This window comes from Rhipicephalus microplus, chromosome 9 (assembly GCF_043290135.1).
Source record: "Rhipicephalus microplus isolate Deutch F79 chromosome 9, USDA_Rmic, whole genome shotgun sequence".
In the NCBI taxonomy this organism is placed as follows: domain Eukaryota; kingdom Metazoa; phylum Arthropoda; class Arachnida; order Ixodida; family Ixodidae; genus Rhipicephalus; species Rhipicephalus microplus.
The window spans coordinates 539,620-555,232 of record NC_134708.1 but is presented as its reverse complement, the minus strand read 5'-3'; the positions used below and the strand labels follow the sequence as shown (position 1 = coordinate 555,232).

Genomic DNA, 15,613 nt, shown 5'->3' with positions numbered 1-15,613 from the left:
TGACTTACTCAGCATGTGGTGCTAGTGTGAGTGACTAACAGATGCACGGTCGGACGGGTGGACAGAAGCAAGGAGGAACAGACGGAAACACGAACGGACATACACTTTGCCCCACTGATCATCATGAATGATGTTGAGTGGGGCGAAGCATTCGTCTGTCCGTGCTATGCTGTGCTCCGTAGATATGTTAGACAGATAGATGCACGTACGGACAGATGCATGTACAGACACACGCATGGAAGCATGTAGTGAAGCACAGACGGACGCTTCGCTCCACACATCATCATTCACTCCGTGGGTATGCTGTGATTTTTCTCATGACTGCATGTATTTTTTATTCTTTTTTTCCAGCCAGCTGGCAAACGGCAAACTGTTTTTACACTTCTGGAGAAGGCACACAACACAGAGACACATTGAAAGGTTATGTGACTTAAATGCATGTGTTTCACATCTTTAGCCTATGTAAATAGTTACTGATTAGTCCAAAAAGCCTCTAATTGAAGGTGTTAACATGGCTGACGTAGACGTTTTTTTCTGCTGCGAGCAACTCCAGCTGCTAATTTTACTTTAAAAATAAAGACTAGAAACTAATCTAAAACCTTCACAATCCCATTGCGAAAAATTTGTATTTCTATCATGTTGTTCGAATACCACTCCTTTTGACGCTAGAAACTTCGTATGCAGCCGTGCAACACTCGTCTGTCCATCATGGCTATAGGTGGCTTGCGAAGAAGGCATCGTAATAGCGGACTCCGTAGCAGACGACATGGTTGTTTCCACCCTCCAAGGCGGCGGAGGGGGGCGCGCGCATCGAGGAACCCTAGCAGCGGTGCGCGTCTTGGGGGGGGGGGGGGGGGGGGCTATCGTGTTATTAGCTTTACCTGCATGATAGCGCAATGAGTGTGCGACGATGCGCGCTCTCATCTCTCTTCTATACTTTGCTCCCGCAGAGTGGAGAAGGTGGACGCTTGCTCGCACACTCTTATATCGCGGTGAGGAGGATCGTACATCTTGGCTGGCCTGTGACTCTCACCGAATGATTATGTTGCAGTTACCGGGCACACATAGGCCACTGTAATTGTTGCACAGTCTCTGTTTGCGAAAAGAGCATGCTTTTCAGACACAGCGAAGTAACAACCGAGATGCTTATTCACTTTCATCTGCACCTGTGAGTGCGTCTCATGCGTTATTTGTGTGCGAGAAACGCGGGGCATGTTTCGATCTGCTTGCCATTCTGCACGTGACCTTCCCATTTGTTGCTATCGCGTTCATTGCTTCGCCTTTGCAGCAAAGCTGTAAGTTTTTTTTTTTTCCACAAATGCAGAAAAAGGTTAGTTTAAATTCATGTTTCACTGTATTAAATAAGAACCAACAGAGAATACTGCCAAGAAAACTATAGGGTGTGTTATACTTAGTAACATTCGCTGTACTTTCCTTGGCATTGTTTTGCCAATGAGCTGTTTTTGTGTTTTTAGTGTGTAGCAGGACAGGAAGGGTAGATGCTGCGAGGCTGTGTGGTTGCCATTTATGGTCATTCGAACAACCTCTCTCGATTTCCCGGGTCACTTGATAGCCCTCTCTGTGCCCACTTTGAAGAGGCTGTAATTCTGACATCAGCTCATCTCAGAGGGGTGCAATGCTTACTGTAGCTTCAAAGAACTATTTGACGTCAACTCTGTGCAGTTTTCATTGAACTTGAAGTAAACAAGTAATGGCAGTAGTAGTAGTATGTACTACATCGTGGTGAAATTACAAGGATAAGGGCAGATGACGATGCCACCTCTTCATTTCATTCTTATTCGTTTGTGTTGCTGATTATGAGCTACGATAAAGAATTAACTAGTCCATTAGCATCAACCAACATAGGCGAGCATGAAAGTTTAAACGTGCCATTTTATATTAGCAATGTGCTCAGATATTTTTATTCCTCAATGAAAGAGCTGTGGTCATACAGTGCATCCAAACTGAGCTTCCAGAGCAGTTCTTAGTCGGGGCATGTTAGGTGTCTGTCAATGTCTGTGCACCAGCAAGTATTATCTCTCCGCTCTCACTCCCTCTCCCATAGCAAAAGTTCCAGGCACACGTGCTTATCCTCACTGCTAGCAACCGGAGAAGATGGTGCGGGCGGAGAGTGAGTGGAGAGGAGGAGTGCCCTCTGACGTGTGAGGGTGCTCGCATCGTGAGAGCTCGGTGAAGCTTTCGCACGTGTGGAGAGAGTCTAGGAGAGGGTAGCTGCAATGCTTCCTTGCTTCTTCTCCCACCGTTTGCATCTTTCTCACCTCCCTGCGCCCCACTCTCCCATCTGCTCGCTTGTATGTATATATAAAGGCAGTGATGTGTGCGCCTCGCTCTCGGTCGTTTTCTGGCTGATGAATGAGTAAATAAGTGGTTATGATACAAATCCTCATCTCATAATTAATTTATGTTATTAAAATTACTACGCTGTGTACTCTCGGCACAAGAAATGCATTCGCATTCATCACGATTCCTTTAGGAGAAATCGGGGCAATTTTTTATTTCTCATCTAAACCTTCAGTCCCGCAGTGGCAGACGCACAAATTCATCTGCTCCCCAAGTTATTTCTTCTACTAAACAAAGTTGACTTTAGTGAAGAGTTCACTGAAGTTCATCTGGTTAGGCATTAAATGAGATAGAACACTGTCAGTGACCAAGTCTGATGATGATCTGATGTTTCATAATTGCATTCGGGTTCCTTTTTCACTCAACTGGATGAGAAGTGATTGTCATTTATGAAGCCAGTAGATGATGCAACAAGCGTGCATAGATATATGAGGCATAATTCCTGTTGACGTATTCAATGAGGCTTATGTTGGCTGTATGATTAGATATTCTAGGTACTGGCAGGAAGACATGTTCTATTCCTTGGCGATTATAGCAGCATTGTGCCAGTCAACGATGTGATTATGTTCATGCTGTGCAATGGTGTTTGTCGTGTGACTGTTATTATATAGTGACATCATGTCAGTGCTCCTTGAAGCGTTGGGAGAACTTTCTTGTCTCAGCAACGTACACTTCACATGTGGCGAATCCTTCAAATAGTGGGTCGTCCTCTCCAGCGCCTTCTAGTGGGTCGCCTTTTTCGTAAAAAGAAGAGCAGCTCGTGCAGAGAGTCGGTCCCCGCTGTTGTGCATCATCACCGAGTGCCCGCCAATAAACGTCTTAACAATTTGCTGGAAGAGTGCTGTGTCCTTCAAACACCTTCGGATCGCATTCGATGCCCTTGTTGCTCCGATCCCGTACCGTGCCTTCTACCATGCACCAAGACGCCGCTCAGCAAACGCTTCCTCCTGCGCTGACGCCATGTTCCGGTGCCCCTGCATCCGTGATCCTCCTGTCTTCACCGGCGCAGATGGCACTGACGTCGAAGACTGGCTCGCCATGTACGAACGCGTCAGCGTTCCCAATCAATGGGACGAGGCAGGTAAACTTGGCAACCTGTTTTTCTACCTCGCGGGTGTGGCCGTCATGTGGTACAACAACCACGCATCCGATTTTCCGACTTAGTCTGCCTTTAAAACTGCCGACGTCGATGTGTTCCTGACATTCAAAAGCTGCAAGCCAAACAGCGGTTACGCGAACTAGCACAGCAGATCGGTGAGTCCTTCACAAGTGACATCGAGAACATTCTTGACTTGGGCAAGAAAGTGGACGCGAACATGTCAGAGGCTGACAGAATTGTGCATGTTTTAAACGGCATCGCCGACGATGCCTTCATCATGCTGCTGGCCAAGAACCCTCGTACTGTGGCAGAGATGATTACACTATGCCAAAGTTACGAGGAGCTGCGGCGGCAGCGCTTGATGACCCGTCGACCGCCCTCACGTGACGCTGATCTCTCGGCCTTGTCAACAGTTCCTGACCACACAACCTTGCTCGCCGAAATCAAGTCATTCGTGCGTGAGGAAGTTGCCCGCCAGGTTTCTTTACATCTTATCTTCGGTATTAATAACACTTGACTCTCTACAGGACCGGGGCCTTTTGCCCTCTTTTGGTTTTGGAGAAATTTTGAAATGCTCTGGAGCAGCGTCAAGGAAGATGCTATTAATGATGAATCGATCAGGATAGCTATTGTGGTTTAGCTCTCGATTGGTAATCCATAGTTCCCCGATCAGGATAGCCATTGGGTCTTATGAATCGTCTTCTTGACTACATTACTTACCGGAGGACTCATGGACAAGATGTCGTTATGAAGATACGTCGATTTGTTTCACTCATTTTGAAGATAGCAGCGTTCAAGATGCACCTTGATTTCGGCCTCACATGTAAGTGGGAGGACTTAATGCCAAGAAATCTGCAACTGAGAAGACCAGTTGCCACATTGTGGGCCACCAGATTGTCCGTATGTGGTTGCGAAACGTCAGATCATCATCAGACTTATTCAATGATCGTGTTTCATCTCGACGTTGACATTGGTGCAAGCTTGAAGTTGTCAGCTGTAATTTCAGCTTCTGAAGGGTTTTTGATATTTGATGAGCATGAATAAATATAAATTCAAGTGCAGAAGATATTTAAGGTAACTATGTTTCGGTACAATGTGCACATGGGCAAATGAAAAATTTAGGGGTGTAGGGGAGGGTTGAAACCCCCCAGCCCCCCTCCAACTACGCCACTGCCATGACCCCCCTTTATGTATGCAAGGCTGCTGAACCCCTCACTGTTGTCAAACCCAACTGCCTTTGACAGCACTGGCACAACAGTTGCAGACCAGATATCTTTTGTAAATTATGGGAATGAGGGAACAGAGGTGGGACACTGCATCACGTAATTTGTGAAGAACTTAATTGATTTGGAGAACTGTTTGATTTGTCTGCATGCACTTGAGCCTTTCATAATGGAAGGGCATTGATGTGAATTGCAGGGGCATGAACGGGGAAGGCAAGAGCATGGACAACTACCGTGGTTCTGTGCAGACGTGGAACCCACCAGTGACCATCAAGCAAGAACCAGAGTATGACCTGTACGGAGAGACCGCACAGGTCAGCAAGCATGCTCTTTTTCGTGAAAGGGCAGTAGTCTGTGTAGTGTACTCATACGATGCTTTCCAGTTGGAAAGACCACATAGAAATGCATTATTGTAAACATGAAAAGGTATGCCAACCAAAATGGAGGAAATTTTTACGTGCAGTTCCAGCTTGCCAGAAAAGAGCCTTGTCTACAATAATGCAGAGGCATTGCATTAAGCACGGTTAGGTTGACACACGTGTGCACACTGCTTGGGTTTTGCTATATATGCCACACTAAAAAGGTGGCTTTTTCACAGCCAGTATCTTATTTTTCATTGATTTGCCCATCTCAAAAGGTATGAATACGTACTAGTCAGCCAAGATTGGTCACATGTTTTGATGCACCAATATAAATTTCTCTTATGAGTGTTTGGTTTTTTAACCTAGATGGTGCCAACATGTTTATATTAGATCACTAAGCAAGCTAGTTTGGGGCCTCTGTTTTTCACACACTGCTTCACTGTTCTGTGACCTCCAAGTACTCGACAGCAGCACTGAGTCATTGTTCTGAGTTTTCTGTGTCTATACCCAGCTAAGCTCGCGGCAGACCTCAACATAAGATACAAACTCAACATGAAGTTCTACACTTCGACATCCATTCATGTTGATAAACTGGAACAACCATGCGAGTCCATCAAACTATAAGAAAATAAAAAATTGGCCCCGTATCTGCATGTAATCTGCAAATGTCATCAAAAGACGATAGTCTTGCATGTGGAGAAAGTGAACAAAACATTTATTTGATGTTCTACGCAAAAAAATCGGTAATTGGTATTTCGGAGGCGCTGCGTTAGAGTGCCTCGAGCGTGCAGCAGAGGCGAACGAGCGCATCAAGTCACGTCACACGTGAGACATGAGCGCCATCTGGCAGTTTCTTTTGGAAAACAAATCGCGTGGCCGTGCGCGCCCGTTTCAGAGGTGATAAGCTGTAGAACGCGAGGGGACGGGTAGGTGCCACCACATTCTCGTCTTAGCAAAGCGTTGGAAACACTCCCCGTTCCGTGCAAGCGTTGCATGATAAGCGCTACGGTCCTTAAAATTGCTTATGTATGCATTTTCTGATAAGAGATGCATATGCAGAATATATGCGTGTTGTTATGGTGCCCCAGACATGCACGATAATTGCTTTTTAATTGACAATTGCATAAGCATGAACGCTCAACCTTGAGCAACATTGGTGGTTGCTACGGATGGGGTCGACCGTTTCAAGTACCCGATGTTGGTAAGAATGGACAAACAGACAAATGTACAGACAGGCAAAAATTTTTGCGTCGAAGGTACCCAAGAAAGACTGTCGTCTTTAAAAACGCCAGGCTGGCGTGGAAGGCACAGCACAGTCACAGCGGAAGCATGGAGAGCGGCCGTTCAAGAGCCTTTTCTAAACACTCTTTGGCAAGCACACTTGCTGGGTATTCACTGTGTCATAAATATTGTGAGGAACCGGTTTATTCAGCCAGGCTCGAGCTAAATCACGCTTGTGATATTTTCAGATGCAGAAGATGTACAGGTGATGATGATATCAAAGAGAATAAAGAATCATTCGCTTGTCGCGCTCACACTATTCATAATTTCTGTATAGTAGGTTGTGATGATTCCCGGAAGAATGGCACTACCCACCACAAGGGATTTGTGAAACAAATTAAAATGAAATACAATTTAATAATAAACAGGAGAAAAAAAAGAGAAGAAAAGGAGAGAGGGAGAATATAGATAGGCCGCTATTCACTATGCTATCCTTCGTCATTCTTTGTAGAAGCGTGGTATCCACTAAACACTTGTAACCAATTTTGTGTTGCATTCAGTGGGTGACGATAATGAAGAGTCACACATGAATGGGTATGCAGCGTCATAGAAAGCCGGCGGACTTAGAAAGCCACGCGGCACCGCTTCAGGCGTGGAATAAAGTGGCGAAAGAACGACACGACCACGTTGGCCGTTGGCCGCTGTCCCGTCTTCCTCTCTCACTACAGGTATGTGCCACTGTTAATAGGTGATGAAGAACAAGCCACTGAATGCAACACAAAATTCGTTACAAGTGTTCAGTGGATACCACGCTTCTCCGAAGAATGACGAAGGATAGCATAGTGATTGGTGGCCTACTATGCAGAAATTATAAATATTTGCGTTAGAGCAATTGAAGACCCACTTGTACCGGGATTCACATTGTGTGACGCCTGGTTGTTCCTTTGCTGTTTTAAAATGCTTTATTACTTATATTACCGAGATTCCTTTTCAGACATCAAGCCTGCCAAAGGCAAGTTTGCGAATGAGTTCCAAGCACTGGCGTGGCTCAGCATTAGAATACTGGGCTGGCACACAGTGGACAAGGTTTCGAATCTCGCTATGTCACCACATGTCTTTGGCATTTCTTATCTGAGTTTTTTTTTTTTTTTTTTCGTGCGATAGTGGTTGCAGATACTGGCGATGGTAGCGGACAACTATGGCGCTGCGCGTGACCCGTGTTGTGATCTTATAACAGCTTTCACTGTAAAAAGGACATACCTGGCACACCATAGTCATGGGAGACTTTAATGGGGAACCGCAAAGAAAACAAAGTGGGGAAGAACAAATTGGTAACGTATGAAGTCTAGAAAAGATGTTAGTATGATTTTCAGAATGGAATAGGCTCCCCATATGGGGGATCACTTTCACAATACGGAGCACAGCTATGTGGTGCACAGCTATGAAAAAACAAATGGGCAAGTTGGTAACCAGCACTGAGCTCATTAATGACATCATGGAAAGCTTGCAGAAAGGTGATGCCTCTCTGATTGTGGAGAACAAGGTGTTAAAAGCATAAAATGCATCATTGTCTCTTAAAGAGACTCAAATGAACAATAATCATGAGTCACCAGAATCAAGATGAAGGACATCCCGCCAATATAAGGGGAAGACTGCGTGAAGGTCATGCAGACTATAGGTGATAATATCGATTGTAAACTGGCACCCAGTGATTTCGACGTCGCTTACGGTGTTACAGCCGTGAAATATATGCGAAGAACCTGCTCGCTTGCTTCTGCTGTCAGATGAAGAAGGCTGAATTTCTGAGCGAGGCTCGAAGGGCCAAACTGTGCCTAAGTGACATTGGATTGCCAGGAACCACCAGGAACCCTGTGTACATTAACGATCGCCTCGCTCCCGAAAACAAGGCACTCTCTTCTGAGGTACTGGCTTTAAAGAAGGCGAATAGCTGAAAGTTATTATGGACAGATAACTGTCAAATCAAAGCCAGAAGGACTACAGAGAGACACAAGGTGCTCTGCATCAGCTGCGAAGCAGACCTATCCAAAATATGCTAGTGAACCACATTGAATTTGAATATCGTCCTTTGATATATTTAGGTCCATTCAATTATCGCTACTTCTTTCTTAACAGATAAACTCGACAGTCTTTTTGCTCCTGTTTCCCGCTCAAGATTCACATCATTGCGAGAAGTTTCTGTAAACACCTTGACAACATCCAGCCTCATCTCTCTACTCTTGATCCATTTTCACTTACAGATATCTGAAACCTCGCTTGGTGATGGCAACAAAAAAATTGCCCGCAGCTTCCCTCGGGGGAACACTGAGGAGGATGCGGAGCTCGACCGGCAATCAACGACTGCTTGCACGTAGCACACACGACGTAGTCGGCATAGTCCGTGCCCTTTCCAAACGTATCGCAAAGAACCGACAACGCTTTGGAGTTGTTCTGAATGTTGCCGATCCGAGTTAAGTTGTTATCGAACCAAAGACGATCACACACCTTGCAGGTGTGGCCGAAGCTTCAGTCGAGGAAGTCGCGCTTGAAGCGAGCGTTGGGCGTGGCATACTGCTTGGCGCGCCATGCCGCTACCTCGGCGCGCTTGCGCTCGCGGGCAGCATCGGGATCGGCCTCTCGTCGCCGACGCTTGCACTCGGCTTCCCGTTTTCGAAAGTCCGGGTCCTCTTGTCGACGCTTACGTTTCAAAGCGGCCGAATCCGGTGCTGCTGCTCGACGATGACGTCTCTCAGCGGCTTCACGTTCTCTAAGTTGAGCATCTTCCGCTCGACGCCGACGTTTACGTTCGGCGTCGCGAGCTCTTCTCTGCGCTGCCTTGTCTTCGGACGACGACTTGGTTGCGGTTCCGCCAACACTTTGGCCGGCGCTGGTCGAAGGGACGTCGATCATTGCGACCTCGGACGTCGACGCGCCGTACAAACCAACCGACGAGCGGCAACTGAGCGAGCGAGCACCGACCTTGAGTATATATACAGCGTGACGGCGCATGCACTGTCAGCTGTCGAATGTTCGAGAAGGGGGAGAAGCGCAACGGCGCATGCGCGCGCGTCAGCTGCCGATGTTCTCAAAGCGCGACGGCGCATGCGCGTGCGTCAGCTGCCGGCACGCGGTGTGTAGAGGAGGAAGGGTGCACAGATGGTGGAGGAGTGAAGCGCGCACGGTGTGTAGAGGAGGAAGGGATGCACAGATGGTGGAAGAAGGAGGAGGAAGCTTGCGGACGGCGCCGCTCTGCAAGCCTCGAGTATTAGATGCTCCGCATCTAAAATTTGGTCTTCCTTCATACAAATCTGAATGCTCGCATAGGGCCTATGGTGACCCCACTACTCACCGCAGCGGATCACCGCGGGTTCACGCTTAGGGAGCCACAGGGCCGCGACTCCGCCACCTACTCGCGTGTAGCGCACTGCTCCACGCGCGCTCAACCAATAAGGCGTTTAGCGCGGCGCGTCAAAACAGACAGTGTTCCAATACAGAAATACACAACACTTCATTGCCTTTGGCGGCACCCCGAACAACAGTACAACGTCCGCTCCCGGGACGCGGAGAGCAAAGGCTCCCGCACGCGGACATTCACGATAAGGGGCAACCGCGAGCACGTCTCAGCAGGCAATGGCGAGCTTTGACATGCCGATTGGGTAAAGTTCCCTCGCGGCTATGCTGCGCACTCTCACGATGGCCACTGGGCCTGGTCGCGAGTGTTAGGGCAAACCTCGTACGCGTAGGCCTACGGCAAGTGCGGCTCGGTGTTGTACGACCACTTCAAGCACTAGGCACTGCTGTGGTCTTAGCGTACGGTACCGAAGCTAGCACTCAAGTAAACACGACTGCCGAGGTGCCTAAGGCCATCCCAGGCAGGCTACAGTCCGGTGATTCCCAAAGGGGACGCGGACAAAGGAAACACGTGCTTACCCGGCGCCGACCACGGAGGAGAGACCCAGCTCCTTCGACGCGCACCTACCGCGTGCCGCACCCGCACGTGGCGCTGTCTATCGCCACGCGCCGTTACCAGAGCAGAAAAAGCAAAAGGGTGTGGCCGTGTGGCGGAATGCCCGCGAAATGGTCGCGGGCGCGCCTCAGATCCCCACAGGTCTCATAGTCATATGATGGTTTTGGGACGTTAAACTCCACATATCATCATACTCACATAGGGCAAGCAACAATCATGGAGGTGTCTGTTTATCTTAACTCCAACATACCTTATATACAACGGCATGACATTGAGTGTGACTGTGAAAGCGTGTGGATCCAACTTGACCATTAGTTTCTTAAGCTAGACAACAAGAGCTTTATCTTTGGATGTACAGTAAAGTCTCAGTAAACGGAAATCTGTTAAACAGAACTACTATTTAAATAAAACTATCGCCTCTGCGATGCTTGGTTTCAGGCTTGCATTCTGCACCCATGTTCACCTCTCAGTAAACAGAACTCCTGTTAAATGGAACATATTTTCCGGTCGCTTCAGGTTCCATTTACTGAGAGTTTACTGTATTCTCATACCCAATTTTTGTGAAGCTCTCCACCAAGTATTACATGCACTATCTCTTAGTCATGAAAATGTGGTGATCATGGGTGATTTGAACATGAATTTACTTGATCTATTTTCTTCTACTTAGTTCCTTGAATTACTTCAGCACTTATCAGTGCATTGGCTACGATTGTCTAATCGGAATGCTTACTGTATGCAGACAACACAACAATTGACTTTGATAAATGCCTTCAGTCTTTGACTCAGAAACCAAATTATGACCTTTCAAGCTTTACTGCGTGGTGTAACCATAATAAATATAAATCAGTCCTCCTAAAATGAAATTTGTTGTTTTCCACTTCCATCAACGTTAACACAATTATATCCCTCCAATACTTCTAAATCAATTCGCAATTGAAACGAGTGATGAGGGGACCTTCTTGGGAATTAAACTGGACATTCACTTGAAATTTCATAAGCATGTTGCATACCTGCGAGATGAAAAAACATCTTACGGCACATGTGTTCTTAATAAATCCTGCAACGTATTTTCTCATGCAATACTTTCACTGTACTATGCTTTCATTCAATCTCATATTAATTACTTTATCACATCTTGGTGCAATATGTACAGTAGTCATCTTGTCTCCCTTCAAACTATGAAGAATCACTCTATTAGATTAATTACCTGCAGTCATTATCGCATCAATGATAAAGCACTCTTGCAGGCTAACAACACTTACTAGTGTAATCTAGAAGCTCTGGTTATCAAGCAAATAAAACAAAAATAGCTTTCTTTGTTTATAATCTCTTCATCAAGTCTAGAGATACAAACTTGACAAGGTCTGCACACCATAGAGTTTCTCACAAATACTTACAGGGAAGTGTGGCACCACCATCTATGCGAATTTCTTAAGGGGCAATGTTGGAGCGCTGGGAATGACGGTATATGTGTTTGCGAGGCTTGTGTTGGCTGGTGTTGAGTGAGCATTCTGCTCAAAAGTGAATACGACTGCGTAAATAGAGCTTCTTTGAAACAAAATATTTATAAGTGGATCTCATTCACGCGTATTATATTCTAAAATAAAAGTCCGCTCGCCTTGACGACACAACTAAGCGGCGAAGGAAAGAAACGGGTGACATAAGCTTCGTTCGTTTATGTCGTCTGAACGAAAGACAATGCCCGAACGTGGTTTTTTAACTAAGGCGATGTCTTGGCATCCTGGCACGAGTTCCAGCATCGCCTTTTGGAGGCCTACCGGAGCCCCGACCGCCACGAACGCACAGAACGTGCATTGCACTCACGCATCCAGATGCTAATGGGACTGTCACCATGTACGTGGAGGACATGAGGCGGCTTTTCAGGCGAGCGGATCCGGCAATGCCAGAAGAAAAAAAGCTGTGCTATCTGATGCGAGGCGTGAAAGAGCAGCTTTTTGCTGGTCTAGTGCGGAGTCCTGCGAAGAGTGTAGCTTCGTTTCTGAACGAAGCCAATACAATGGAGAAGGTACTTCATCAACAGTCTGCCCTATTGAACCGGCAAGTGAATGCTGCATCATGTCCAGATTTTCCCGCCACCTTCGGGAGCAATAGCATTGCATGGATTCCCTAAATCGTTCGCTCCGCCATCTGCGAGCAAATGGCGAAACTACCCAGGGCGAGACAGCCGGAGGTAAGCAGCATCACGAGTATTATTGAGGATGAGGTCCTCCCGCAGGGGCGTCTGCACAAGCAGGCGTTTAGTGTGTAGCGACACCACGAACCCAAGCTAACGAGGAAGTGCATGGCTAAGCCGTGTCCGGGGAAAGGGGATCCTGGGGGTTGAGCCGACTCTGGGTGATTGGACCTTTAAGGCCCCCCGGCAGAGGCAACACACCCTTTTAGCCTCAGCTTTACGTAGATGGCACCCCAGGGGAAATCGGCAATCGCCTTTTCCTATCTCTCTCTCTCTCTCCCTACATCTTCATCTTTTACACTGTTTAATCTCTCCTGTCTACTTCTTTTTTCTGTTCACTTCCAATTTTCCCGGCGGCAAGGGTTAACCCTATGCAAATAGCCTACCTTGGTGTAGGCGCATTGGGTTATGGCAGTGTTGTAATCCGCAAACTTGCAGCGTCCCCTCGTTGGGCTCCATGGTGGGTGGCCGCCAACGCTGCTGAACAACGTACAATTGCATGCATGCATAAAGCATTCCCTCTGCTTAGTGATCGTGCCTCCTCAAAGCGGGTACGCACCGAAGACATCAATTTTTTTCAACCGGCCAAGACAAATCTTCCCTCACTTTCATGTTATACACTGCGAGAAAAGTAACAAGCAAGCCAGAACTGTATCCCCCTTCGTAGTTGCTAGGTGCTCAACCGAAACTCTCGGTGCCGGGTACAAGTTTACCAAAATGGTTAGCGGGGATCTTCTACTTGAGATACGAGAAAAAGACTAATTCGAAAAGTTGAACTCTCTCACAACTTTTGGCGACACACCAATCAGTATTACACTGCACAGGTTCATGAACTCTGCTCGCAGGGTAGTATTGAAAGCAGATTTGCTTGGCCTGGCCGAACCTGAACTTCTGGAAGGATGGAAAAGCCAGAATGTGACCATTATACAGCATATTAAGACAAGAAGAGAAAAAAAAGGAAACGCGAACTAAACACCTAATACTGACTTCTATTTCGAGCGATCTGCCGAAAACCATTCAAACCGGATATACAAAGACTTCCGTGAGACCATGTATTCCTAATCCCCTCCGTTGCTTTAAATGTCAGAGATATGGACACGGCTTGCAAAGCTGTTGTGGCCGGCAAACTTGTGCTCTGTGTGGATTCTTGGGCCATGCGGCCGACAACTGCGAAGAACTGGAACACTGTGTGAACTGTGGCAGAACTTATGTCACATACCCACGGTCCTGTTCATTTCGGAGAAAAGAAAAAGCGATCATCACATTGAAAGTAAAAGAAGGAAAAGAGACTCGCTATTTTATGGCCCCACATATGCTGATGCAGCACGTCGGGGGGCCAGCGCCGCACCAGCCCACGCACCTCCTTCGGCCCGCTCAGAGCGAGCCACCGGCTGTGGCGCCTGCCCCCAAAGTGGCAGTAGTTGAGCCTACTCCGCCTACTAGCGAACTGAGACCAAAGACTCCAGGATCCTCAGGTCTCAAGGCCTCACCTCACCAGGCGAGGCCTAAACTTCGAACAATCAGCTCGAATGTGCGGGCATCCAGTGCCTCGAGGAGGCAATGGATACGACGGCACCTGTGGTTCCGAAAAAGCGGCGCAGCTCTCTGGAACGTGCCAAGAGAACTAAAAAGCTGATAACAAGGCCTGATGACAGCCCTGTTACATGAGCTCAAATTTTCAGCTTAAACAAGTCGCTCCTTACCGTACACACAGCACTACTTTACTTCCAATATGGAGACACAAATTATACACTGGAACGTTAGAGGACTGCTTAAAAACCTAGACGATGTCCAAGAGCTCTTACACAAACACGCACCAAAAGTGCTGTGTGTATAGGAAACGCACCTAAAGTCCTCGAATACAAATTTTCTACATGCTCACGTAATATTCCGAAAGGACCGAGATGATGCTGCGGCGTCATCCGGTGGCGTGGCCGTTATAGTTAATCAAGGGTAGCGTGTACACATTTACCACTCTAGACATCTCTTGAGGCAGTGGCTGTCCGAGCAGTTCTTCATAACAAACTCGTCACCGTCTGCTCTCTGTACATATCTACACTCCACCATCTCGAAACACGGGAATTTTAGTCTTTAATAGACAAACTACCTGAACCTTATCTGCTCCTTGGGACCTGAATTCACATAGCAGTCGGTGGGGCGATTCTCGCTGTGACGCACGAGGTCATCTCATTGAACAGTTTCTCTTCCCTTTCGGTGCCGGTCTGTTGAATAGGAAAGAGCCAACATACTATAACGTCGCCAAGAAAACTTGCTCGTCTATAAACCTCAGTATCATATCTCCTTCACTTCTATCCCTACTGAAATGGAAAATCATAAATAATTCATATGGAAGTGACCATTTTCCTGTACTGTTGAGTACACCAACATCATATGAATGTTTCCACATGTTCCCAAATGGCTGATAAACAAGGCAAACTGAAAACAGTTTCACAACACTACTCGTTTAAGTTGGACTGACATGTAGGTTAAGCTTAGATGAAGCTGTGCAGTACTTGACAGCTTTTCTTACTGACGCAGCAGTGAAGTGCATACCGCAAATATCTGGAATGCCTGGCAAGCGACATGTTTCATGGTGGGACGCTGAGTGTCAGAATGCACGAAAGGAGCATAATTGGGAAGGGAGGTTGCTTCAGAACACACTGACAGCTGACAATCTTGACAGCTTTAAGAAAATTGATTCTTGGAGCAGGAGAATGCATCGGCAGGCCAAAAGAGAAAGCTGGCAGAAGTTCTTACCAGGGTTCAATTCATATATGCAGGAGGCTAAAATCTGAAACATGGTTGGCAAATTGCAGGAAGACAAGTACACTCACTCCCACTCGTAAACGTGCAGGGTGACAGCTTGAAAGATAAGGCGAACTTCCTCGGTGCACACTTCGAACAGGTGTCCAGCTCGTCACACTATACTGACCCTTCCCAAAAATACAAAATAAGAATAAAAAAAGGAGAAAGTAAAAGACAAATGTACAATACGAGGCATGCAACCAAGCTTTTAGCTTAGCAGAGCTCCAAACATCACTAAACTCCTGCAGTAATTCCACCCAAAGTTCCTACCATGTGGTGTATGAAATGCTGAAAAAGCGCCCAATCGAAACGCAAAAAACTTTACTTTGCTTGTGCAATGCTACCTGGTTTTCTGGCACTATCCCTACTTCCTGGAAAGAGGCT

At 46.9% G+C, this 15,613-nt stretch overlaps 1 protein-coding gene across 10 annotated transcripts in view; it reads left to right on the top strand.

Annotated features, from left to right (window-relative positions):
* Tdg (Thymine DNA glycosylase) overlaps positions 1-15,613 on the top strand; it is a 300,029-nt gene that overhangs the window by 73,972 nt on the left and 210,444 nt on the right. For 9 of the 10 annotated variants that reach the window (XM_075872934.1, XM_075872932.1, XM_075872933.1 and 6 more), the window contains one exon: positions 4,880-4,997. In XM_075872934.1, the coding sequence (XP_075729049.1) occupies positions 4,884-4,997 (114 nt within the window). In that variant the 5' untranslated portion in view covers positions 4,880-4,883. Of the gene's footprint in view, positions 1-351; positions 421-4,879; positions 4,998-15,613 lie in introns of all 10 variants that reach the window. The other variant, XM_075872929.1, reaches the window with a different exon arrangement.